Source organism: Pseudophryne corroboree, chromosome 1 (genome assembly GCF_028390025.1).
Source record: "Pseudophryne corroboree isolate aPseCor3 chromosome 1, aPseCor3.hap2, whole genome shotgun sequence".
Classification (NCBI taxonomy): Eukaryota; Metazoa; Chordata; class Amphibia; order Anura; family Myobatrachidae; genus Pseudophryne; species Pseudophryne corroboree.
Genome location: NC_086444.1, coordinates 385,436,910 through 385,462,803, shown reverse-complemented (window position 1 = coordinate 385,462,803; position 25,894 = coordinate 385,436,910). Strand labels below are relative to the sequence as shown.

Genomic DNA, 25,894 nt, shown 5'->3' with positions numbered 1-25,894 from the left:
ACTCAGTTATTTTGGCCTGGGTGGGGGCACTCGGCTAAATTTATGGAACAAGGGGACGGTGCCCATAAAAAGCTCTTGTGAGTCACTGCTTTAGTTCTAGGTGCACCAGGGCCGGCGACAGGGGGGTCAAAGGGGACACCTGTACCGGGCCCCAAGGATCAGAGGCGCTCCAAGGATATGCCACTTAGTGCCTGGCAGGGATGTGAGCTGTCTTGTCCAAATAGGGCAGTGTGCTGTAGGCGGTGTGGGCGCAGCCTCAGAGTGACTTAAGCCTCTCACACACAGTTACTGTACGGCACAAATGTGCACTGGCTTTTCTGGGTCCAGCTCTGTTGCAGGCTGTTACAGGACATGGCAGCAGCTCCGCTGGCCATGAGTCCCATGCCATGCGCCGACCTCTTCTGGTGGGGTGTGAGGGCCGCATGGTTCCTGCTGTACGGTGTTCGGGTCTGGATACTGGGGAGGGCAGGGCAGGTGAGTCTCTCCCCGGGGTAAGAGTGGATTGGTGAGGGGATACAGGGCTTTGACACGGGGTCGGGAAGCTCGTAATGCAGTATGGAGTCATTAGGTAGAGACAGACTGTGGGGTGTGTGGAAGGAAAGAGTTAGGGAGACAAAGGCTGTGGTGAGTGGGGAGGGGGGAAGGAGAGATATACATATTTACACCACCATACCACCGGCACTCAGCCGGTCTCCATGGGCTAACTTGCTCCTGTGCCCGCCACTCGGGTAACCCCACTATATCCACCAAAGAATGAGGCGGCACTTGGAGACTGGTGCAAAACTGTTTAAACGTGTATTAAATCCACAGCACTCACCTTCATCCTCAGTGGGGATTCCTGTTGGGTGAGTGTGGTATTTGTCACTTTATGCACTTGTTGGTATCCTGATGAAGGGGAGTACATCTCCGAAACGTTGATATGTGAGGCTGTGGATTTAAAACATGTTTGAACAGTTTTGCACCAGTCTCCGAGTGTCGCCTCGTTCTTTGGTGGATATATATATATTATGAGGGCACCCGGAATTTCTGTTGCCGATGGAGATGTGTCATGAATGAGTGCAGGGTATGCAGTGTGGAATCCCCCCCCCCCCCCCAATGCCCAGTGTCTTCTGTGCACCCATTATTGATATGAGCAGAACAATACTGAAGAGCATACATCTATTATCTACTGTATTTCTAAAATAACATTGTGTTCTTTAGACATATGGGACACATTAGCAGGGCAGCTTTCAGGGGGGGACTGTGGGGTCTGGTGTCCCAGGCCCTCACAGAGGCTCCTTCCGCAAATACCAGGAGAGCTGCACCAGGCTGTGAAACTACAGCGGGCTGATACATAGGGAGGACTTCTTAAAACAAGTCTCCCCTGCGTTCCAGCTCTCTGTGAACTGTTCCTGTAGGTCCGCAATGCTCCACCTATATGTACCGTCACAATGTGTGACATCACATAGGGGTGGAGCGGTGCAGCACAATCTTTTTTTGGGGGGGAGGGGGGAGGGGCCCTGTTTATTTTGTCAGTCCTGGGCCCCACAATTTCTGATGGCAGCCCTGCACTTTAGTAAGGCATACAACAGAAAAACCTTTATATTTATCCAAGTGTTTGAACTGTTAGTAAACTTAGTAAGTGACGTATACAGTGAGTGTGCTAGCAAGTTCTACTTAAGGGTTTGTTGCCTCAATTCTAAACATCTGTAATTGTACATTCCATCTCCTGCTGTAAAAGTTACATGTAAAATTCTTTTTGGCGCTTCTATAGAAAAGTCTTGTCCAGATTCCAGAAATCACACAGGGAATCATAAGTCTAAAACAGGATAGCCAAGGGGCGGTATGCACTAGATTGAGTCATATTTAAACCATCTAAATAATACTTCACAACTTCTAAGTTACAAACAAGGTTACAATACATAAAGAAAGGATAACGGTCACTGGTTAATCTGGCATTAGATAACAGCAAGACCACATGTAGAATTGTATGCGCAATTTAGTTTGCCTAAGAACACATTGGAAAAATGTTAACATTTTGCTTAAAGACAAAACTAATGTTTTGGGTTTACAGGCTGTAAAAGAGAGACTGTTATGTATGGCTCATTAGGGAATGGCATGGAATATTTTCAGGACAAGAAATGCACTGAATAAAATGTTACTTTATGTTGGGATAAGTCAAGACACAAGATAAGTGAATATATACTGGAGTTAAAAAGTGGGATTAACATGTACTCTGTGCAAAATGAAGGCATATTTTCTTAACAAAAAGAATACTTGGAAAATTGTGCAAACTGCCAAAATCAACAAGTGAGGCACTGCAAGTAGTAAAAATCTATATATTCATTGGAGATGGAAACATTTTTGCAAAATGAGAGAATACTAAATAAAACAAAAAAAATATTATGTGCAGCCACAAGCTAAAATTCTGCGGCTGGGTTAATGAGAAGTACAGATTGATAACCTGAATTGTAATTAAAGGAAATGGCTGAAATGTGCTCTATATTAGTTTAATGTAAAGGCTTTGAACAACTCACCTTATATTCACACCAAAAAGTGGAAATGATGACTTAATCAATAAACATGGATAGTCACATTTAAAAGGTGTGTGTGTGTGTGTGTGTGTGTGTGTGTGTGTGTGTGTCTGTACGTATGTGTGAAATATTACCCACTGCATCATCGCTTGCCTGTTGAAGCTAAATGAGCTGGTGCAGGTGCTATTAGAAGTGCTATTTTCCAGCTGTGGACACATGCAGTATGCCCGATATTTATCAGTATGTCCCATGGAGCCTTAGGCATGTCAGTCTATCTACAGTGAATGGATTGCTTCTACCTGTTGTAACCAAATAAGGAGTATGAATGACTACTCCAAGTTCCGACTGTGTTACTAACAAAATGGTACCAATTGATATCATACTGTGAGAGGCACAATTGAGCACATGAACTGAAATTAGTCTGCGGCCACAAATACAGATTTTTTTTTTGGTTACTTAGGAGGTTACCATTCTATTATATCACTAGTATGTGCACTAATTTATTTTATTGGTTTTGTTGTGTAATCCACTCATTTGAGCTTTAGATTATATATTACACAAATAGGGCCTAATTCAGGTTGGATCGCACTGTGAGATTCAACCAGAATTACTGAGAAAAAGATGCGGGCGCATGCGCGGCGTCCGTCCTGCGCATGCGCCCACACTTTCTGCGGGGCGCCGCAGAAAATGTGATCACCTCTGCCTGTCAATCAGGCAGAGGCGGTCGCGGGGCGGGGGGGGGGGGGGGGGTAACGCTCTGTTTCGAGGAGGAGACGGAGCGTTCCGGGGGCAGGGCGGCGCAAACGGGGAGCGGAGACGGCCGAATGGGGGCATTATCACGGCTGCTGCGTGACGTCACACACAGCCGCTGCGATCGGGAAGATGGCGACAGGTCTCCTGCAGGAGCAGCTAAGCTGCGTCGGCAGGAGACTTCCTCTATTTCTGCTAACAAGCAGAAATTGCGATGCGATCGCAATTTCTGCTTGTTGAAGGGGCGAAGGCGGCTGGCAGCCCCCAGCATGCGATCCAAAGGATAGCAAATTCTGCTAATTAGCAGCATCTGTTATCCTTACTGAATTATGCCCATAATGGATACATTAATCAGCTCAATTGTTTTTTTTAAGTTTATTCTGTCCTATAGATGTGTCCTCTTACAACTTTGCTCCATGCGCTACAAGCCGCGTTACACATAACGTGTCAGTGCCGTGTGACTCGGTAGCGCAGAGCAAAATGTAATGAAATAGGACGCACAAGCAGCTTCTGCTGATTAAAATGATATGAGGCATGCCTATATTCTGTGTGTGACTGCGACTGAATTAGCATACAAAATGCTATGCTACAGTGTTTTAGTGATAAACACTAACATTTCATTTCGGATGCAGATAGAGCCATATTACACACAGAATATAGGGGGTCATTCCGAGTTGATCGCACGCTAGCTGTTTTTAGCAACCGTGCAAACACATAGTCGCCTCCCACGGGGGAGTGTATTTTCGTTTTGCAAGTGTGAGAACACCTGTGCAGCCGAGCTCTGCAAAAACATTTTGTGCAGTTTCAGAGTAGGTCTGCACTTACTGATGTCACACACCCGCCCTCCAAATGCCTGGACACGCCTGCGTTTTCCCTACCACTCCCAGCAAATGGTCAATTGCCACCCATAAACGCCCTCTTTCTGTCAATCTTCTTGCGATCGGCTGTGCGTATGGATTCTTCGTTAAATCCATAGCTCGGCAACGATCCGCATTGTACCCGTATGATGCGCGTGCGCATTGCGGTGCATATGCATGCGCAGTAGAGACCTGATCGCAGCACAGCGAAAATCGGCAGCTTGCGATCAACTCGGAATGACCCCCATACGCATGCAACATTTCATTATAATCAGCAGAAGCTGATTGTGCGTTCTATTACATTCCATTGCGTCTAAGTCGTATTTCCGTGGTAAAATATGCAAAAAAGACGCTTGGTGTTACTGAGTCCCGCCACCAGGGCCGCCATCAAGGGGGTGCCCTGTGCACAGTTGTCCTGGGCCCGGCCACTCTGACAGAGTGGAGGGCCCGGGCTGTTCAAACAGCTAGCCATGGATATTCCCGGTGGCGGCTGCCGCCGGGGACACTGACCGCGGCTGGCCGCCTCTACCACTGCCCTTGACTTCAGATGCCAGCGTCCGCTGTCATTCTGCTGAGCCTGCCTGCCCTGCACTGTCGAACAGTGAGCACCTGCACCTATTATCGTGGCGGGCGGGTTGGCTGGCTGCCCAACCACTGTCGCTGCTCCCCTTCTGCTGAGCCTGCCTGCTCTGCACTGTCGTGAGCACCTATCATCCCACCCAATACCGCTGCCTGCTGCCCGCCGCTCCCCTTCTGCGGAGTCTCAGCCTGCCCTGCACTGTCGGTCAGGTCAGTGAGCAGCTATCATCGCGGCCAGCGGGCGGGCGGCCGGGCTCCCTGTCCGCCACCGATGATTACAATCAGCAAGCAGCAGCTTGCTGTGCCTGTTTGATTAAAGTTTTTGTCTTCTAGATGTCAGGACAGCCTGGAACAAGTCTGCGGGACCAAGTAACCCCAGGTCAGTGTTCTCAACCAAGTATCTGCAGCTGCTCCAGCAAACTGTCCCCCCACCATTACTGACCATCCTTCCAGCCCAATGTCTCCCCCCTCCCCAACCAGCCCACTACACTCATCTCACTGCTTCCTCACCTAAAACCCTCTTGCCCGTTCAGACACAGTACATCCCCACCATGCAGTTCAGTGTCCCCCTTCTCCTCCAACCTGGTGTGCCCCCCCCCCCCCCCCTCACCATTTCACTGCCTCTCCTTCCTCTACTTCTTTTCCAGCCCAGTGTCCCCCACCATATTACTGACTACCTATCCCAGTGTCTCCCCTCCAGCCAGCCCAGTGTCTCCCTCTTCCCTACCCATCCAGTCCACTGCCCCATCTAACTGCCTCCCTGCTAGAACCTCCCCAGCCAGTCAAATTACAGTGTCCCCTCCCCTCATTCAGCATAGTGTACCCCGTTCTCCTGCCTAGTGTTCACCCCTCCCATCACCATTGCAATGCCTCCCCCCCCGCTCCCCCCATCCAGACCATTGCCCCCACGGGCTGGGTATGGCATACTGGCGCTGGGGATCCCGGCAGTCAGTACAGGTTGAGTATCCCTTATCCAAAATGCTTGGGACCAGAGGAATTTTGGATATCGGATTTTTCCGTATTTTGGAATAATTGCCTACCATAATGAGATATCATAATGATAGGACCCAAGTCTAAGCACAGAATGCATTTATGTTACATATACACCTTATACACACAGCCTGAAGGTAATTTTAGCCAATATTTTTTATAACTTTGTGCATTAAACATAGTGTGTGTACAGTCACACAATTCATTTATGTTTCATATACACCTTATGCACACAGTCTGAAGGTCATTTAATACAATATTTTTAATAACTGAGTATTAAACAAAGTTTGTGTACATTGAGCCATCAAAAAACAAAGGTTTCACTATCTCAGGCTCACTCAAAAAAGTCCGTATTTCGGAATATTCCGTATTTCGGAATATTTGGATATGGGATACTCAACCTGTATACTGTAATGTGTATAACGTGCTCTGCCTGGCGTAATGTGTATAACGTGCTCTGCCTGGCGTAATTTTTGGCCAAAATATCTGACTAAAATATTTTCTGTAAAAGGGCCCCCCCCCCCTTTTACAGAAAATATTTTAGTCAGATATTTTGGCCAAAAATTACGCCAGGCAGAGCGTAATTTTGTCAGTCCCGGGCCCCACAATTTCCGGTGGCAGCCCTGCCCGCCACGGCATGGCGCTACTTGAAGGGCTATTTAGCGTGACTGCAGCAAGAATGTAAGCGGACACATCTGTATTTGGGGGTTTCCAGGCTTCTATATTAAAGGTAGCAGATACATATATATTGAATGTTATATTGCTTCTTTTTTTCTTTTTCTTTTTTGAGATTATAGTGACTGGAATACATTTATATTTGTGTTTATTTATAACATGTTGTATTGTATTGTAGCAGAAATAACTGTAGATCTATATTCTCCATAAGCCTTAAACTGGTCTTACTAATAATGATATAAACATCATACAGTAGTTCACAAACTCAGATCTTTAAAACATCTGAGCGAAGAGACACTCTGTTTATTGCTAAAAATCTATTTGACATATATTTTTATTTACTGGACACGAATACATTTTTGCCAGATTCCATTATTTGTAACAAATGTTCTATATGGAGAAAATGTTTTATACTTGAGATATAATTTAGTTGTTTAGCTCCCTCTAGGGTCCATGAAATGCAAAACTGCAAATAGCCTGAATTTATTTGGAACAACACAGCATAATAATAAATGTTTTTTTATATATATATATATATATATATATATATATATATATATATATGTATATATATATATATATATATATATATATATATATACGAAAGCCCTCACTCACTCACTGACTCATCTCTAGTTCTCTTACTTCCCAATGTGTTGGAAAGCTGAAATTTAACATAGGTATTTTTCAGGTGGGAAATAGGAAAACTATGTAGTTCGAATTTTAATAAACCTCCCCTATGGGGATGAAAAAGGGGTTGACATAATGACATCACCACCAATGCGTGGCTTGTGTTGCGTGAATGATAATGCCACAAAACACAATCGGATTCAAAATTTGGATTGCACCTCCATTGTGTAGAACTGAATAAACTACAAAAAAAGTCCTGTCACTTTTTACCGTACCTGCTACGAGTGCTCCTCGGGTAACGTCAAGAACCATCGATTAATATTTACTTACATTAATAAGGCTCAAATTCTCTCTATAGATTTACCAAAGTTTTAACACTCATTTATATTTACAACCGTGAAAATCAGAAACTCCCGTACGAAGAACGGGTAGAACAACTAGTATACTCAGTATTTATCATCTGGGCCACATGTACATATATTTTATGTGAGTGTTCCTCAACATTTGAAGTCATGAAACATGTAACATAAAATGTTAATGACACATGAGCATAAATTATGTGAAGTTTTGCCTCTGTGATATCACTACTGCCTACTAAAACAATAGGCTTTATTCTCAAGTATATTCAATTACTATTTTCTGGCAAATTCATAGACTGCATTATAATGATTAAAGCAGGCCAGACAATGATGGTTTCACCCAAGTTTAGATAAGTTTTGGGTAAGAAATCCCGGCAGTCACTATCCGGGCAGACAGGATGCCGACGGTCAAAATCCCAATGGATCCTGATAAGTACTTTAATCCTAACCCACCCCTCCTGCAGCCTAAACTTAACTGTCCCTTCCCGCAGCCTATACCTATCATACCTAACTTTAACCTCCCACAGCCCAACCCTAACCACCACCATCTCCCCCCTCCTACACACACACACACACACACACACACACACACACACACACACACACACACACACACAGAATAATCCTAACCCTCCCTCTAGTGCCTAAATGGATATAGACAGCGTGGCCAGGCCCAGGTAATGGGGGGGTCATGGTCTAATGTAAGGGGGCGTGATCATGCCTCCTTACAAAAAAAAGGCCTCTCTACATTTACTGCAGCCAAGGTGGTGTCACATAAAAGGTAAGGGGGGGTGTGGACAAGCGGCGGATCTGGGCCCCCCATCCCCCTACATCAGGTATGAGTAATTGGTACCCACTTCCCCCCTCCTCTCGGCACCACTGAGTGCCTAATCCTAACCTCCAATCCATGTACTTACCTTCAGGATTTAACAGGAATCTGCCGGTTCCTGAATGCATCCCATAAACATTTCAAACTAAATCCTCTAAAGTGCTTATCAGTATTGGAAGATGCCCACAAGTTGGTAGGTGCATAGGGGATGTTAGTAAGGAGGTTAGCCCACACATTGACTCTAAACCAGAGCAGGTTTTATTGAAGATAACAGAATTCAGGAGATAGAAGGTAAACAGCAGAAAATATGATAAGGGATCAATCTCTCCAGGGCTAAGTACTGTACAGCCATACAGCACTGTGACGCTCCAATAACACAACTTGGGCATAGGCAGACCATTTTATAGAACCAAGTAAACAACACCCTGGAACCCATCAATGTGACTTTTAAGTCTGGTGACGCAATTATGTGAAGGAAAGTGATGTTATTGTGGGCATGCATAATAACACTCAACTAAGTGGCAGCTTGTAGCATTTAACCATTTAACTACATGTCAACAATCAAATAAATGTATTAGGTACTTGCAAAAGAAAAATGCAGTGAAAAAACCTTTACCACTTGCAAAACCCTTACCCCTTCCATTGGTGCCAGCAGCAAGTCATAGAGGGCCCGTAAAGGCGGCTTGTTAATAGAGCTTTCTTTTCGAGGCAGAGAAGAGGTGTTGTCCTTCACAGGTGACATGGTGTTACTGAACAGGCTTGTCATACTTTGGCAGCTTCTAAAAGCAAACAGGCAAAGAACAAAAACTTATAACTATAATCAACTCAGCAAACTGAATCTAATCTATCCATGTAAATAATATATCAATTAAAAGAGGACTTGTAGAGAAGTTGCCCAATCAGATCTGAGTGGCAAATGTACTAAAAATTGTGCTGCCCAAGAGTGCAATCTCTCGCATGTTTTTAGTCTTTTTTCAAACGCAGAGATTTGCTAAAGGCAAACACTGGAGTAAAATCACAATCTGTACTGCAAAGCAAGGACGAATCTGCAAAAAGAAGTTAATATACCATCGAACCAACTTGCAAGTACTTTCAATAGAATAGAATAAACCACAAACATTTACTAAGAATTGTGTTTATAAACATGGAGCAAACTCGGACAAATTACACTTTTTAAATAGACGTCCTCCTCAGCAGCGTGTTAGCAGAAGCCTGCACAGAACAGTGTGATCTGTGAAGTGCAGTCCTGGCCAACCTGCGACTCTCCAGCTGTTATGAAACTACACAAGCCAGAATGTTCTGCCACAGTTTTAGCATTCCCTAATAGCAAAACTGTGTCAGGGCATGCTGGGACTTGTAGTTTCACAACAGCTGGAGAGCCACAGGTTGGACAGACCTGGTGTAATGATTCTCTGAGTGTAAAAGTAAAGAAAGAGTTAAAAAACAGAAAAAAAAATGCTTGGAGACCCCCTACAAGCATAACCAGCCCCGGGCTCTTTGAGATAAAAAAAAAAAGTGGTCAAAAATACACAGGGGTCCCCTCGAATTTTAAGAACCAGCACGGGCTCTTGAAGCCGGCCCTGGTTCTAAAAATGCTGGGGGGGGGGGGGGGGGGGACACGGGGGGGATTGTGTAGAAGTCTGACGTATTTTTAGAACCGGCACCAGGCTTTATTAGCATGGGGTAATTCCACAACCAGCGGACACACCTGATGAGGTGTGTATACTGTACATACTGTATAGCTCTTCTCCCTTGTCTTGTGGTTATTTTAAGATTTCTTTTACAGGAGGACTATAGGTACCTCAAGCCTGTGGTACACTCGAGAGGGGGGACTCCTTTATTGGGGGATCCTCACTGCCCAAGGAATCTCCGGACTGGGTGACTACATGGGGAGGTTAATGCTTTGGCCGGGATGACCCTATTAAGTTTGTCCCCTAGCTGTGGCATTACCCCCTTGCTAGATCAGACCGGTGCTGGTTCTTAAAATACGGGGGACCCCTGCACAATTGTTCTCAATATTTTACATTCTCTTGTCAAACCACTTGTGGGACCAGGAATAAACAAACAGATATATCCAGTCTGGAGAGCACAGTCAGCACTTCAGCGTGTGAGGTATAAAATACTGTAATTAACACTCTTTAGTGATCCCTTTGTCTCCACACATCTTGAAGCAAAGTCAATACTTATGTTTTTTGTCTAGTGATGGCTATACTCAGGTGTAATGAGGACATTAGCTGCTGCAGATTAAGAACATACTACAAAATACAAATACATTATAAAATAATTACCCTCTAAGTATCATTCTGAATAGTGACTGTAATAAAACTCATATTCTGCTCTATTTTTTTAATTTCCCTCAATGTAATCCTTAATATTTTTATGGGAGGTTTCAATTATGAACATTATGAGACTCTTCTCCGAATTCTCTTGCTAGCAAGACTGTAAATTTTTCAGGAAGACTCCAGTGATGCCGGTTGCTATGACAATCTGATGGGGAGATGGCAGAGAGGCAGTAAAATGAACAATGATACACGTATGTTTTCCCATCTTAGCACTTTAAAAAGTTCATTATTGAAATATATTACCTTCAATATTAAGCTACTGTATTACCTGAAGAATTCTTTTATACAAAGTCAGACTTAATTATAGCTTAACATTTTATTTATTAGCTAATGGCAATCAAGACACAGATATTTTTTACAAAGGAACACAAAGGGGACTTGAATAGAGCTTTAAGGTTCAACATGCTGTGAGATCTTACTATCTAATTGTTCTTTCAGTGATCGTTTCTCTGACTCCGCCTCCTCTTCGCTGCCTCTATCAGTTGGAATACCGCGAGGCTCAGCCTTTGGTCCTCTGCTTTTTTCAGCCTATACCACATCTCTTGGCAATAATCAGTTCTTTCGGATTTTAGTATCATCTATATGCGGATGATACTCAAATCTACATATCCTCCCCAGATTTGTCACCATCTGTAATGGTCAATTCACGAACTGCTTTTCTGCCGATTCAACTTGGTTGTCATCTCGCCACCTCAAACTTAATATTTTCAAAACCTGATTAATTATAATTTCCACTGGCCAATAATAGTTACCAGCCTGATATCTCTATCACTGTTGATAACTCAACAAACAACCCTACCCCACAAGCTCGCTGCCTACATGTCATCCTTGACTCTGATCTGTCCTTTGTTCCCCACATTCAATCTGTCTCAAAATCATGTTACATACACCTATGTGACTATCATAAAACATATTCAAAATACGACCATACCTTACACAAGACCCAGCAAAAACTCTAATCCATGCTCTCATTATCTCCCGCATTGATTATTGCACTATTCTCCTGAAAATAATAGAATAGTCTTCCCAAAAATAGGCTCTCACCACTACAATCCATTTTGAATGCAGCTGCAAGGCTGATTTTCCTCATTAGGTGTTCATCGTCTGCGGATCCACTTTGTCAGTCCCTCCATTGGTTACCGGTATTCTACCGTATTCAATATAAAATACTTTTACTTACATACAATGCTATTAGCCAGACTGCACCAACATACATCTCTTCACTCATCTGAAAATATCTGCCTACCCGACCTCTCCGCTCTGCACAAGATCTGCGTTTCTCATCCACACGCATTACCTACTCCCATTCAAAATTATAGGAATTTTTCCGGGCTGCACCCACTCTGTGGAATGCCCTCCCACGCACAAAAGGACTCACCTTTAGTCTCCAAACCTTCAAGTGTTTCCTAAAAACTCACTTCTTCAGACAAATTTATCAAATTCCGGACTCACCCACATAACCTTTAATGCCTCCCTATTTAATTACATCCCCTTTGCACAGTCCACACATAACCTCACATATTTTGTATTTCTTCACTTTCACATCCTCCTTACCCATGGCTAACATTGCTGTGTGATTATATCATACAGTCCATTAAGAAACTAGCAATCTGGCACCATTATGCAATAGATAGCATCTATCATTGTGTATCAATGCCTATTTCACTATAAGCTTGCGAGCAGGGCCGTAATACTTCTATGTCTGTCTGTCTGTCTGTCTGTCTGTTATTACCCAGTTTTGTTCTATTACTGTTGTTCCAATTGTAAAGCGCATATGCTGCGCTATGTAAGAAACTGTTAATAAATAAATCCATATGGAACACATAAGGAAGTTCCTATTTAATATTAGCTGATTTATGAGTTCTAGCTATCATTTTACCGTATTTACTTGATAGTATTTACTAAATGTGATTGGCTGCTAAGGGCACCTTCTCCATCTGTACTCTTTAGTAGTTGTCATACACCTCCCCCTCTCCAAAAAGCGGCAGGTCTTGTCAGGAGTTGGTATGTAGTGGTTAGTACCTACCAAAAGTGGTCCAAGGAAGGACAACCAGTGAACCGGTGATAGGCTCACTGATGCATGGGCAGAGTGAAGGCTTGCCCACAAAACAGCTACTGTAGTGCAAATTGCTGAAAAAATTAATCCTGGCTATGATGGGAAGGGTCTGGGACTCAGGATAGACAGCAAAAAGGTCGACAAACATTAGGTCGATGCCAATTGGTCAACACACCTTAGGTCGACATGGACAAAAGGTCGACATGGACAAAAGGTCGACAGGAACAAGGTCGACATGGAAAAGGTCGACATGAGTTTTTCTTTTTCTTTTTGGGTGTCGTTTTCTTCGTACAGTGACCGGGAACCCCAATTAGTGCACCGCGTCCCCTCGCATGGCTCGCTTCGCTCGCCATGCTTCGGGCATGATGCCTTCGCTTCGCTCGGCACCTATTACCGTTCCAATCGTAGTCCACGTGGATCGTTAAGTATGAAAAGGTTCCAAAAAAGAAAAAAATCGTGACAAACTCATGTCGACCTTTTTCCATGTCGACCTTTTGTCCATGTCGACCTTTTGTCCATGTCGACCTAAGGTTTGTCGACCAATTGGCGTCGACCTAAGGTTTGTCGACCTTTTTGCTGTCGATCTGGAGTCCGGATACCGATGGGAAGGTGTCAGAGCACACAGCGCATCACAGCTTTCTGCATTTTGGGTTGTGTAGCCCAGTGACGTGCGGTGGGGTGAGGCAGGTGAGACAGAGCCTTTCCTGTCATACTAACGTTTGCGCCACAGTTTTGACTATATAGTATATGAAAAATACAATGAATAGGTTAGAAATATCTTCCTTGCATTATTCTAATCATTTTTTGTCAAAACTCTGGTGCAAAAATTCTATGGCAGGTGAGGCAGAGCCTCCCCTACCTGTCTTCTCTGTACATCTCTGATCAATACTCACCAAATTTCCAGGAGTTTATACTGCTGCACCTTTGCATAATACCCACATGAACCCTTTGGCTCAAATACTGTATTGTGTGCAAATCTGGCTCTGGTACTAGCCAATGAATCCTGAGCATTTTACCTCACCGCACGTCCCTGGTGTAGCCACAGACCAGTCAGAGTGCCCATGCTGACCCGTGTCCACAATGAAACAAGATCATCAGAACTGGACCATGGAGAAACTGAAGAAGGTGGCCTGAATCATGTGTTCTTTTACTAATACATTTAGCCAACTATGCAAAATGCCCAATGTTTGCTGCAAAAAATGGACATTTTGCCACTATCAGCTCCCACTACATTCCTGCCATAATCTCTGTTAAGTATGATGGTCACAAAAAATGCTCCTAATATTGTATGGGGATCACAAACATGGAAAGGGGCCATATCAGAGCCAGATTTATACATATCTGAGCCCAATCTTCACTTGCCACTGGGTGGGTGTTACTGGGTGGTATCTGGGCACTTATAAATAGGATAGGTTTGCTGTGAAATACTGACGGAAAAACAAGCAGGCACTTATCATTAAGAAGACACCTATGTGTTTAATTCATTTGTGGATTAGTTTGCTTTATAATTTATTTCTGTACTGGTATATTCAGCTCCAGTTTGTCTAGAAAAAGTATTAATTGTATGAATGGATCGAGGTGGGTGCCTCAATTTTGCATAGGGTCCTGTGAGGTCTTAATCTGGCTCTGCAGGGGCTGTGATGATACAATTTGCCATGCCATACCTCAATCCACCCACCTCGCAATGGACTTCCCAATGTAGGCAAATATGCACATAACTCTTAGTGATTTATGAACTCAAACAAATACAAACATATGCCTCTTCCCCACTCTGTGGAACTGCCTCTATACTAATATGTTTGAGTGACAGACATCTGAGAGTAGAATATACATGCTGAAACAAGTAAAATGGTCACCTCAAAGTCCAACCCACTAGCAAATTCTGAATGAAGGATAGCAATATTTTCACAGGTGCACCAATAACTTTTCTTTCAATTTCATACTAACTTTATCGAAGTTATAACTGTACTGTATATACATTATTGTCTCCCTCATTCTTCAAAAAACCTACCCTTGATCTTAATACTTTCTCCAACTAACGACCCATCTCTCTCCTCCCTTTTTCCTCCAAACTCCTTGAGTGTATAGTCTGCAACCGCCTTACCACCTACTTTCCTTCCACTCCCTGCTTGACCTTTTAAGTCTGGTTTCTGTCCTCTCCAGTGAAACTGCCCTCAAGAAAGTCAGCAAAGACCCCCTTGTTGCCAAATCCAAGGGCCACTACTCTCTGCTCATTCTCCTTGACCTCTCTGCTGATTTTAACACAGTGGACCATCCTATCCTCCCGCAAATCCTTTACTCCCATTGGTCTCTGTGATACTGTCCTCTCCTGGCTGTCCTCCTACCTCTCTGTATCCTCCCATGCTTCCACTTAACCCCCACTTCCACTAACAGTAAGCATCCCCCAAGGTTCTGTTCTTGTACCTCCCCCTATTCTCCCTCTATGCGTCCTCTTTAGGTGAGCTCATTAGCTCTTTGACCTCCAATGTCCTCTTTATGCTCATGATACTCAGATCTATCTTTCCTCCACTGACATCTAGCCCTCTCTCCTCACTCATATATCCAACTGTCTCTCTGCTATCGCTTCCTGGATGTCCCAGACACTTAACATGTCTAAGACTAAGCTGATCATCTTCCCACCATCCTGCATAACCTCACATCCCTCAATTTTATTCTCTATTAATGGCACAACTCTCTCCTCTAGCCCCCATGTGCGCTGTCTTGCAGTTATTCTTGACTCCTCCCTCTCCTTCAAACCACACATTCAGTACCTTTCATAATCCTGTAATTTCCATCTCAAACATATAGGCAGGATCAGACCCTTTCTCGCCCTATATGACACAAAGGGGTCGACCGACTAAGCCTTGGATAGAGATAAAGTGGATGGAGATAAAGTACCAGCCAAAATGGCTGTTAGGAGCTGACTGGCTGGTACTTTACCTCCGTCCACTTTATCTCTATCCCAGGCTTAGTAAATAGACACCTAAGACCCTCATCCACTTACTGGTCATTTCCAGAAAGGACTACTGTAACCTCCTCCTATCTGGCCTCCCTGACTCCTGCTTCTCTTCACTCCAATCTGTCTTCAATGCTGCTGCCTGGCTCATCTTCTTCTCCATATGTACTATGTCTGCCTCCCCTCTCTTACAAGCCTTACACTGGCTCCCCTTCAAAATCTGATTTAAGCTTCAGCCACCCTTCTCCCATTTACTGTACATCTCTGACCTTATTTCCCTTTACACTCCTGACCGCCCTTTTCGCTCCACAAATGCATGCCACCTTTCTGCCAACTGATTTCTTCCTCCCACCCCCACCTCCATGATTTTGCACATGCAGCGTTAAGCACTTTTCCTTCTCTTACCTATCGTCTACTCTATACTCCCTACAATGGAACCTAACCCTTGATTTCTGCCACCCTGATGCTTATTTTAGTGCTATGACCACTGATTCAGTAATACAGTATTTATATAACATGTACTTGTCCTGCATTGTCTTGTACTATAAGTCACTGTTTTCTTATTTTGCTCATTTGTTTATGCACTTTGTAAGGCGCTGCAGAACCCTTCTGACGCCATATAAATAAAGAATAGTAACAGTAACAATTGTATTTTTAATTTAATAACAAGCATTACCATCATGCATCCACACTTCCTAAGTATTCTACTGATATCCTGATAAATCTCCTGTGTAAAATAATGGCAGAGTGGTGAATACCTTTATAGAAAAACATTTAACAAGATATTATGACTTGATAGCTTTCTCCATAAGTGAAGAAAAGGACCATTCTCTTTTTTATCTCAATAAAAAGTGTTACAGGATAAGTAATGGTTTCTTTTATCTTGAAAGGAGGTTTTATCGCTTCACTTGCCTTACTGATGCTGATGCAGCATCTTCTTTGTCTCTATAGTCAAGTATACATTTCTGAAACAACTATTGATTTTCTTGCACAAACCAAGAAGTAGCTAAGTGAGTCTATTCTCCACTTCTAAATTGTAAACAAAAAAAACAAATGAGAAATGATGAGTAAAGCGGGTTTTAAAAGATAAGCAGCGAGGTGTATTCGAATGATGCAAACTTTTCAAAAGTTGAAGCAAACTGCTATACTGTTGTTCATTTAAGCTATCTAGATTGCAAGCTCTTGGGAGCAGAGCTCCCTTACTGTCTGTAGATTTAATATTCCTGTACTATAGGAGTGCCAGGTTTAAAATGTAGGGAGTTGAAAACAGAACTCAGTAGAGAAAAGTTGTTGTTTCCTCTTATTTGGTGACACTTATTTGTTGACAATCATTCTGTGAAGATTATGTCAGGGATATGTTTTCCCTCTGGAAACTGTTGTTGTACTGCCTAAGTGGATGGAGTACTGATTAGATGAATGTGAGTACTGCCTAGATAGATGAAATACTGATCCATTGGCGTTTCTATAATGGGTGCAGTGTGTGCGGTGCACACGGGCCCCTGAGTCCCGGGGGAGCCCACACCGCACACATTGCACCCATTTCTCCTATACTTATCTTTCTGGAGTCCATCGCTGACCGTGTGTGGGCCCCCTCCTCTCCCATAGCCGTCGCTCCGCTGCTAGTGCACTGACCACTAGAGACTACAGCGCTCAGAGCGCTTGCAGCGGTGCGACGGCTACGGGAGAGGAGGGGGGCCACACACAGAGTCTCTAGAGACGCTCCTGTACTGAACAGATGGTTGGAGTACTGCCTAGGTTGATGAAGTACTGAATACATAGATGGAGTAATGCCTAGGGGGATGGAGTAGTAAATACATGGATGGAGTAATGCCTAAGTAGATGGAGTACGTAATAGATGGATGGAGTAATGCCTAGGTGGATGGAGTACTTAATAGATGGATGGAGTAATGCCTAGGTGGATGGAGTGCTAAATACATGGATGAAGTAATGCCTAGTTGGATGGAGTACTTAATAGATGGCTGGAGTAATGCCTAGGTGGATGGAGTGCTAAATACGTGGATGAAGAAATGCCTAGTTGGATGGAGTACTTAATAGATGGATGGGATACTGCTTAGATGGATGTAGTAACGAATAGATGGATGGATTACTACCTCGGTGGATGTAGTAATGAATAGATGGATGTAGTAATGAATAGATGGATGGAGTACTACCTACTATAGGTGGATGCAGTGCTTAAAGTGGTCCTAGAGAGGTGATGGAACTCATCCCCCCCCCCTCCCCACGGCGCCCATGTAATAAAGATACTGTGCGCACCAAAAGGGGCGTTGCCTCAAAAAGAAAGGGGCGTGGTCACACAATAGTAATAATGTCCACAGTGGTAGCACCCCATAATACCCACAGCAGTAGCAACCCTTATACAATGCCCACAGTAGTAGTGCCCCTTATAAAATGTCCACTGTACTGGTAGTGCCCATAGTGGTAGTGCCCCTTATATAGAGTCCATAGTAGTAATGCCCCTAATGCAATGCCTGCCGTAGTAGTGCCCCTTATGTCCCCTGGAGTGATGCCCCTTATGAAGTGCCCCCTTTACAATGCCCTCATTAGTAGTGCCCCCCCAGTAGTAAGTCCCTTAATGGTAATGCCTGCAGTAATGCCCCCAGTCATTTAGCCCCCTGTAGTTTAGCCCCAGTAGTTATGCCCCCAGTGGTAATGCTCCTGCAGTTATGACCCCAGTAGTTTACCCCTCCTTTAGTTTAGCCTCCCAGTGGTAATGCACCCAGAATTTTAGCCCTCATGTAGTTTGCTCCATGTAGTTTAGCCTCCCAGTGGTAATGCCCCCAGTAGTTTAGCCCCAGTAGTTTGCCCCTTGTAGTTTAGCCACCAGTAGTAATGCCCCCCTGTAGTTTGCCCCCCTTGTAGTTTAGCCCCTGTAGTTATGCCCCCTTGTAGTTCAGCCCCCAGTAATAATGCCCCCAGTCAGGGCCGGTGCTAGGGTATTCAGCGCCCCCTGCAAACTATACATTTTGCGCCCTCCCATATTCCTTTGGTGTGCGCCGGGAAAAGGGTGTGGTCTCACAAGTAAGGGGCATGACCACACAATAGTACCCCCACTTAAAATTATGCCACAATGTAGCACAATCTTATTCATCTTATATGCAATGCCCCACCCGTAGTAGTAGCGTCCTTAAATGTAATGCACCCCAGTAGTAGTAGCTTCCTTATACATAATGCACCCACAGTAGTAGTAGCGTCCTTATACGTAATGCCCACCTCCAGTAGTAGTAGCACCCTTATACGTAGTGCACCCCCAGTAGTAGAAGCGTCCTAATAAGTAATTCCCCCCTAGTAGTAGTAGCGTCCTTATACGTAATGCGCCCCCAGTAGTAGTAGCATCATTATACGTAGTGCACCCCCCAGTAGTAGAAGCGTGCTTATACGTAATTCCCCCCTAGTAGTAGTACCGTCCTTGTACATAATGCCCCCCAGTAGTAGTACCGTCCTTATACATAATGCCCCCCCCCAGTAGTAGTAGCATCCTTATACATAATGCCCCCCAGTAGTAGTAGCGTCCTTATATGTAGTGCACCCTCAGTAGTAGTAGCATCGTTATATGTAATGCTGCCCCTGTAGTAGTAGCGTCCTTATACATAATGACCCCCCAGTAGTAGTAGCATCGTTATATGTAATGCCCCCCCCCAGTAATAGTAGCCTCCTTATACATAATGCCCCACCAGTTGTAGTAGCAGCATCATTATATGTAATGCCCCCCCAGTAATAGTAGTGTCCCTATACGTATACATGTATATATGTATTATATGTAATGCCCCCCCCTGTAGTAGTAGCGTCCTTATACGTAATGCCCCCCCCAGTAGTAGTAGCGTCCTTACATGTAATGCCCCCCCAGCAGTAGCGTCCATAAAGCGCGCGCACACAGACATACCTCACACACACACAATTCACACATATATACACACACATACACACCCACCATATACACACACACACACACACACACACACACCCCACCATGCACACACACACACACCATACACACACCCCCACCACACACACACACACACACACACACACATTTCTCTCTCACCCTCCACTTACCAAGTCTGGCTGGCCGTCACTGCAATGCTTGCTCTCCCACTGTTCAGCTGCATGGTCCCGTGTAGCTCCGCCCCTCTATCCTGTGTAGCTCCGCCCCCTCGTGACATCGTAGCTCCGCATCCCTTTTCAGGACCCGCACTGCACACAGCCCGCTGTCACAGGTGATTGAGGGGGGGGGGGCTTTCCATGCTGCCGGCGCTTCGCTGCCTGTCATACAGTGACAGGCACAGCAGCCGGCAGCAGCAGCAGGGGGGGCAGGACGGCGCAGCAGGGAAGGGATGCAAAGAGCAGGGGGAGCGCCTCTCCGTCCCAGCACCTCCCTGCACTGCATCCCTTCGCTGAGCGGGTAGCGCCGGGCCTGCCCCCAGTAGTAATGCCTCCAAGTAGTAATGCCGTCCCCAGTAGTAATGCCCCCAAGTAGTAATGCCCCCAGTAGTAATGCCGTCCCCAGTAGTAATGCCCCAGTAGTAATGCCCCCAGTAGTAATGCCCCCAGTAGTAATGCCCCAGTAGTAATGCCCCCAGTAGTAATGCCCCCAGTAGTAATGCCCCTGTAGTTATGCCCTCCTGTAGTTTGCCTCCAGTAGCTTGCCCCTTTGTAGTTTGCCCCAGTAGCTTGTCCCAGTAATAATGCCCCCCAGTAGATTCCCCCCAGTAGTAATGTCCGCTAGTAGTTTGCCCCCAGTAGTAATGCCCCTCAGTAGTAATGCCCCCAGTAAATGCCCCTCAGTAGTAATGCCCCCAGTAGATGCCCCTCAGTAGTAATGCTCTCAGTAATTTCCCCCAGTATATGCCGTGCTACAGAAAGGAAAAAACAAAACAAAAATCACAATACTCACCGAGCATCGCTCCCGTGTCCGGCCGCTGCAGTCCTCTGGGTGTCCGCTCTTCAGCACTATGAGAGAGGCGTCATGAAGTCTCTCCCATAACGCACAGTGACAGCACTGGAAGCCAGAGCCCGGAGCTTAGTAGTGAGCTCCTGCCTCCGGCTGCCGCTGTGGAGAGGAAGCCGAGTGCCCGCTGGTAACACAATCTCAGCGGGCGCCCGGCATCTCTCTGCAGCGCCGGCCACACATCGGGTTAGGTGAGCCGGAGGACGGAGCACAGTTCCGCACCGTTCCGGCTCACTTTAACCCCTGGGTGGATGGAGTACAGCTTGTCCAGTCCAGATGACGTTTTCAAAGACGTTTTCACACTTGTACACTGGCGCTCATTTGGAGAGGTGCTCCTTAGAAGTGGTATTGCAATACCAGTTGCAGCTCTAGAGGTGGGGCTGCAGCACAGTCCAAAATTCAAATAGGGGAGCCACACCAACTGCCAGTGAGTTCTGGTCAGCTATGTTTGGTGTAGCAGTTGGTGTGGCTCCCTATTTAAATTTTGGATGTAGCCCCACCTCTGGATCAGCCACTGATCAATACTCAATCATCCTCCAAATATAAAATTTGCTGATTTAAGGCAAATTTATATTTAAAGCAAGGATACACACAATAGATAGGGTGGGAGTGGGTAGGTATATGGGAAACCCGTGGACACCAAAACAAAGAATTAACTTGATTGTTATATGAAGTCAATTGCATACATTTATACAAATTGCTATTTTAAAAGTCTATTTGAAGGTCTACCTATTTTGGACTTTATATACTGTATTTCTTATGAATAGACCCACATGTCAATTATGATGATGATGATGATGATGATAATAATAATAATAATAATAATAATAATAATAATAATAATAAGAGCCACATTTTCCTATTGTTGAAGTGAAAAAGATCTATGCAGTCCTACCTTATGAGGCCAATCCCGGGATCGGGTTCGGCGGGATTCCGGGATTTAGGGCCAAAAACGGACGGGATTCAATCCCGGGATTGGAAGGTCCAATCCTGGGGATTGAGGGATCAGCGTTGAGCGTCCACAGGATGCGCAGATGTTGCCCTGCTTCCTCCTTCTGGCTCCCCCGGCACCGTTTGAGGTCAAGCTGCCTTGTCAGTCACCGCGGGAGGAGAGAGAATGTGGAGTTCCCCACCTGCCTGCCCGCGGGGCGAGGGGGCGGCCACATAATTAAAAGCCAATCCCAGGTATCCCGGGAATCCTGGGATTGGCCATTTTTCAATTCCGATACCCGGGATTGAAAAAATGGTCCGGGATTGGTTTACCTAGTCCTGCCTCATTGCATTATGTCACCAAGACACTGCGCCTGGAATAGACTGGAGTTGTACTGTCTGTGGGCATTGAAAAGGGGCATCTCAGGGCTTGCACAGTCCGGCACACACTAGTACACAAAGGGAGGGCTGAAACTAGCATTTGCATATTAGGGCCGCTGTGTCTCTAAAAAGTGGGCCTGCCAGGGGAATGTAGTGGTAGGGGCCCATACTTAGGGGTGTGGCTAGTTTCCAGAGGGGGTGTGGCCAGCTGCCATAGAGGCTTGGCTAACCATATATAGCCAATACTGCTAGTGCATGCATGATAATGTACCAGATTAATAACAGCAATGCACTGTAGAAAACACACCATAGTCCTGTGCAGTATAAGGTAAGATATGTTTAATGTATAATTCAAGTGCACAGTCTGGAACCTGATCCCTAGAGGAGGAGGTGGGGTTCCAGGCAGTGGGGCCTACCAGAGGGTTTCCCCTGTAACATAGTTGCCTACCTTGCTGCACCATCCTCCGGGAGGCTACAGCGTGGTAGGCTAATGGGGCGTGTCCGGCAGCGATGTGGATTATCCAGGAGCGTGGCCGGCGGGGAAAGCAAGCGGTCCGGCGGGGTGGCACCATAGTCGCGTCATCGTAGCCCCGCCTCTGCTAGACAGTGCCGAAAAACAGGCACTGTACAGCGGGGCAATGTGTTAGAGCAAATTAAGAGCTGACGTGTAAACAGTATAAAATGATTTATTATGTTAATAACATTGAATTTAACACATTAAGAATCAATAATCCAACTGATAAAAATAATATTATAAAACCAGGATTTAGATGCAAACCACCTTGAAATTATGGATATATATGCTGGAGGTTATAACTTTGGATATTGGTGAGAAAACAAGTCCAATTAAATCTCCATATAAAAGTCCACAGTCAGGTAAGCAGCTGATGAACAGATGTCTATTGTTAAATGCCGTAATGGAGATCTCAGTGCGGCAATAGAGAGAACTGCTGTGTGAGTGATTTTATACCTCTCCGAGGGCTGGTCCCGACCGAGCGTCCTCGGTCGTATGTTCCTGCAATGCCCAGTGCTTGATAATGCAGAGGAGGAGAGAACGTACTGTCACCGGATTGATATGTGGAGTTTATCAGCGGCGTGCTGGTAGAGGTCACCGGCGGCAAATGGAGAAGCCGGGACGGGAGCCAAGTTGTCAGTGGCTCGGACAGCAGCTTGCTACCTGTGTGGTTGGTAGAATCAAGGTGTGCAGAAAGGCGGGGTCCTAACGTGTTTCGTCACAGACCATGTGACTTTATCAAAGCATATATATCCATAATTTCAAGGTGGTTTGCATCTAAATCCTGGTTTTATAATATTATTTTTATCAGTTGGATTATTGATTCTTAATGTGTTAAATTCAATGTTATTAACATAATAAATCATTTTATACTGTTTACACGTCAGCTCTTAATTTGCTCTAACACATTGCGCAGCCATTTCTTCTTTTCTATACTTATCCCTAATTGAACACACACACAGTGTTCTGTGGCAGCGCACGTGACAGAGCAATTTCTATCACAACACCCACAATTCTGGGTATTAGTATTTGAGGCGCTTTTCAGCAATTTTTTGTCATTGTTTCTTGACTGTACAGCAGGGAGCAGAGCTACGATGATGCAAATCGCGTCATCGTATCCCCCTTGGACCGCCCAGTTGTTCTCTGCTGTGGGCGGCCGAGGGGGAGTGCGGGGGCTGCCAGGAAAAGCGGGACACTCGGCCACCTTTCCGGGGGGCCGGGAGGGCCACCCGATTTTCGGGAGCCTCCCAGCCTTTCCGGGAGGGTAGGCAAGTATGCCCTGTACCCCTGTGGGACAGTCCAAACTGCAGCCTTATAGACTTAAGCTCCTACAGTACCTCCAGATGAGGCCCTGTGTGACATCAATAGCTGCTTAGTTAGTATTCTAACAACTGAAATACTGTGCTTGTTGAGATTCAAATTATTGTTTAGAGAAAAGTCTGATTTACATTATTAGTAGTAGTATTTAACTTAGTAGTCTTTATATTTCCATCCATAAACATACTGTAGGTTGAGAACATTTACATAAGTGCTTAAAACCTGATACTATCTCTCTTTTAGGTAGTAAAAAATTATTTCTGTACCATCCTCTACCCAAATGCATAAACTTGCTTTAAAATAAGCTAAGAGATGGATATCAATAAAAGAAGCAAAGCATTCTGCTGACATGCATTTCTGGTTTGTAGATGATATTTTACTGTTCACAAATGTTATCACAAGTACATAAATATATATATATATATATATATATATATATATGATATTCCAGCACCCTTATTCGTGAGTGCCGATCCCCACACCGCTATCTATATATATATATATGTATATGTATGTATATGTATGTATAGGCCTAGCCAGATTCCAGACTTGAATCAAATGGAACATCTCTGGAGAGATCTGAAGATGCCTGTGCACCGACGCTTCTGATCCAACCAGATGGAGCTTGAGAGGTGCTGCGAAGAGGAATGGGCAAAACAGCCTAAAGATATGTGTGCCAAGCTTGTGGCATCATATTCAAGAAGACTTGAGGCTGTAATGGCTGCCAAAGGTGCATCAACCAAGTATTGAGCAAATCCTGTGAATACTTGTGTACATGTGATTTCTTAGATTTTTATTTTTAATAAATTTGCAAATATCGCAAAAACACTTTTTTTTACGTTGTCATTATGGGGTATTGGGGGTAATTCCGAGTTGATCGCAGCAGCAAGTTTGTTAGCAGTTGGGCAAAACCTAGGGAGTAATTCCAAGTTGATCGCAGCAGGAAATTTTTTTAGCAGTTGGGCAAAACCATGTGCACTGCAGGGGTGGCAGATATAACATGTGCAGAGAGAGTTAGATTTGGTTGGGTTATTTTGTTTCTGTGAAGCATAAATACTGGCTGCTTTATTTTTACACAGCAATTTAGTTTGCAGATTGAACTCACCACACCCAAATCTCTCTCTCTCTGCACATGTTATATCTGCCCCCCTGCAGTGCACATGGTTTTGCCCAACTGCTAAAAAATTTCCTGCTGCGATCAACTTGGAATTACCCCCCATGTGCAGTGCAGGTGTGGCAGATATAACATTTGCAGAGAGAGTTAGATTTGGGTGGGTTATTTTGTTTCTGTGCAGGGTAAATACTGGCTGCTTTATTTTTACATTGCAATTTAGATTTCAGTTTGAACACACCCCACCCAAATCTAACTCTCTCAGTACATGTTATATCTGCCCCCCTGCAGTGCACATGGTTTTGCCCAACTGCTAACAAATTTGTTGCTGCGATCAACTCGGAATTAGGCCCCTTGTGTGTAGAATTTTGAGGGGAAAAAACGAATTTATTCCAAATTGGAATAAGGCTGTAACATAACAATGTGGAAAAAGTGAAGCGCTGTGAATAATTTCTGATTGCACTGTATATATATATATATATATATATATATATATATATATACATACTCACTTTAGTATATGGTTCTCATGTTTACTACTTATATTTGTCTATCTAAAATATGAATAAATATATGAATGTGTCTATAGCTAGGTATATATATATATATATTTAAACTGGAAAATAATTAAAAATGAAACAAAAGTAGTAAAAGCAATATATAGTTGAGTGCTAGAAATAAACTTGAACAGTTAAATGGTTCATATACTGCTTACAACTCCAGCACTTTTTAATGTCTCACAGCCAGCCTTTGATGCGTTCTAAAATGCATCTGTAACATCACTGGGATAATATTCCATCAATGTAATCAACTTTAGAACCACTATAAAATATATAACCATTCTAATTCCAAGAGTCAAAGGAGGCAGAATGAAGGTTTATCATAAATTGTAGTAATTACTGTATGGTTCTGAAAGCGTTTTAAATCATGTTCTCTTCCAGAAGATGGCACTGCTCAGCTGAATATTGGCCATTAAATAATTAAAGCAAAACCATCTATTACAGCAGAACTGATACTACGCCTAATCAGTAGAGATTGTTTCATTTTAAAAGAGATGATCACATCATTGTATCCATGCATTTATGGGTTTGCCTCACCAAGGATATTCTTTTATTAGTATAAATATAGAAGACCAATAT

The 25,894-nt window shown here is 44.3% G+C and overlaps 1 protein-coding gene and 1 long non-coding RNA gene across 7 annotated transcripts in view; one reads left to right on the top strand and one right to left on the bottom strand.

The window, feature by feature from the left end:
- Positions 1 to 25,894, bottom strand: part of TTC28 (tetratricopeptide repeat domain 28) — a 935,607-nt gene that overhangs the window by 87,692 nt on the left and 822,021 nt on the right. For all 4 annotated transcript variants that reach the window (XM_063913174.1, XM_063913173.1, XM_063913175.1 and 1 more), the window contains one exon: positions 8,817 to 8,961. In XM_063913174.1, coding sequence (XP_063769244.1) covers positions 8,817 to 8,961 — 145 coding nt within the window. The remainder of the gene's footprint in view (positions 1 to 8,816; positions 8,962 to 25,894) is intronic.
- Positions 1 to 25,894, top strand: part of LOC134886810 (uncharacterized) — a 58,049-nt gene that overhangs the window by 22,069 nt on the left and 10,086 nt on the right. For 2 of the 3 annotated variants that reach the window (XR_010170901.1, XR_010170889.1), the window contains one exon: positions 10,637 to 10,715. The exons of the other annotated variant lie outside the window; for it this stretch is intronic. This is a non-coding gene — a long non-coding RNA (uncharacterized LOC134886810). The remainder of the gene's footprint in view (positions 1 to 10,636; positions 10,716 to 25,894) is intronic. 3 annotated transcript variants of the gene reach the window in all.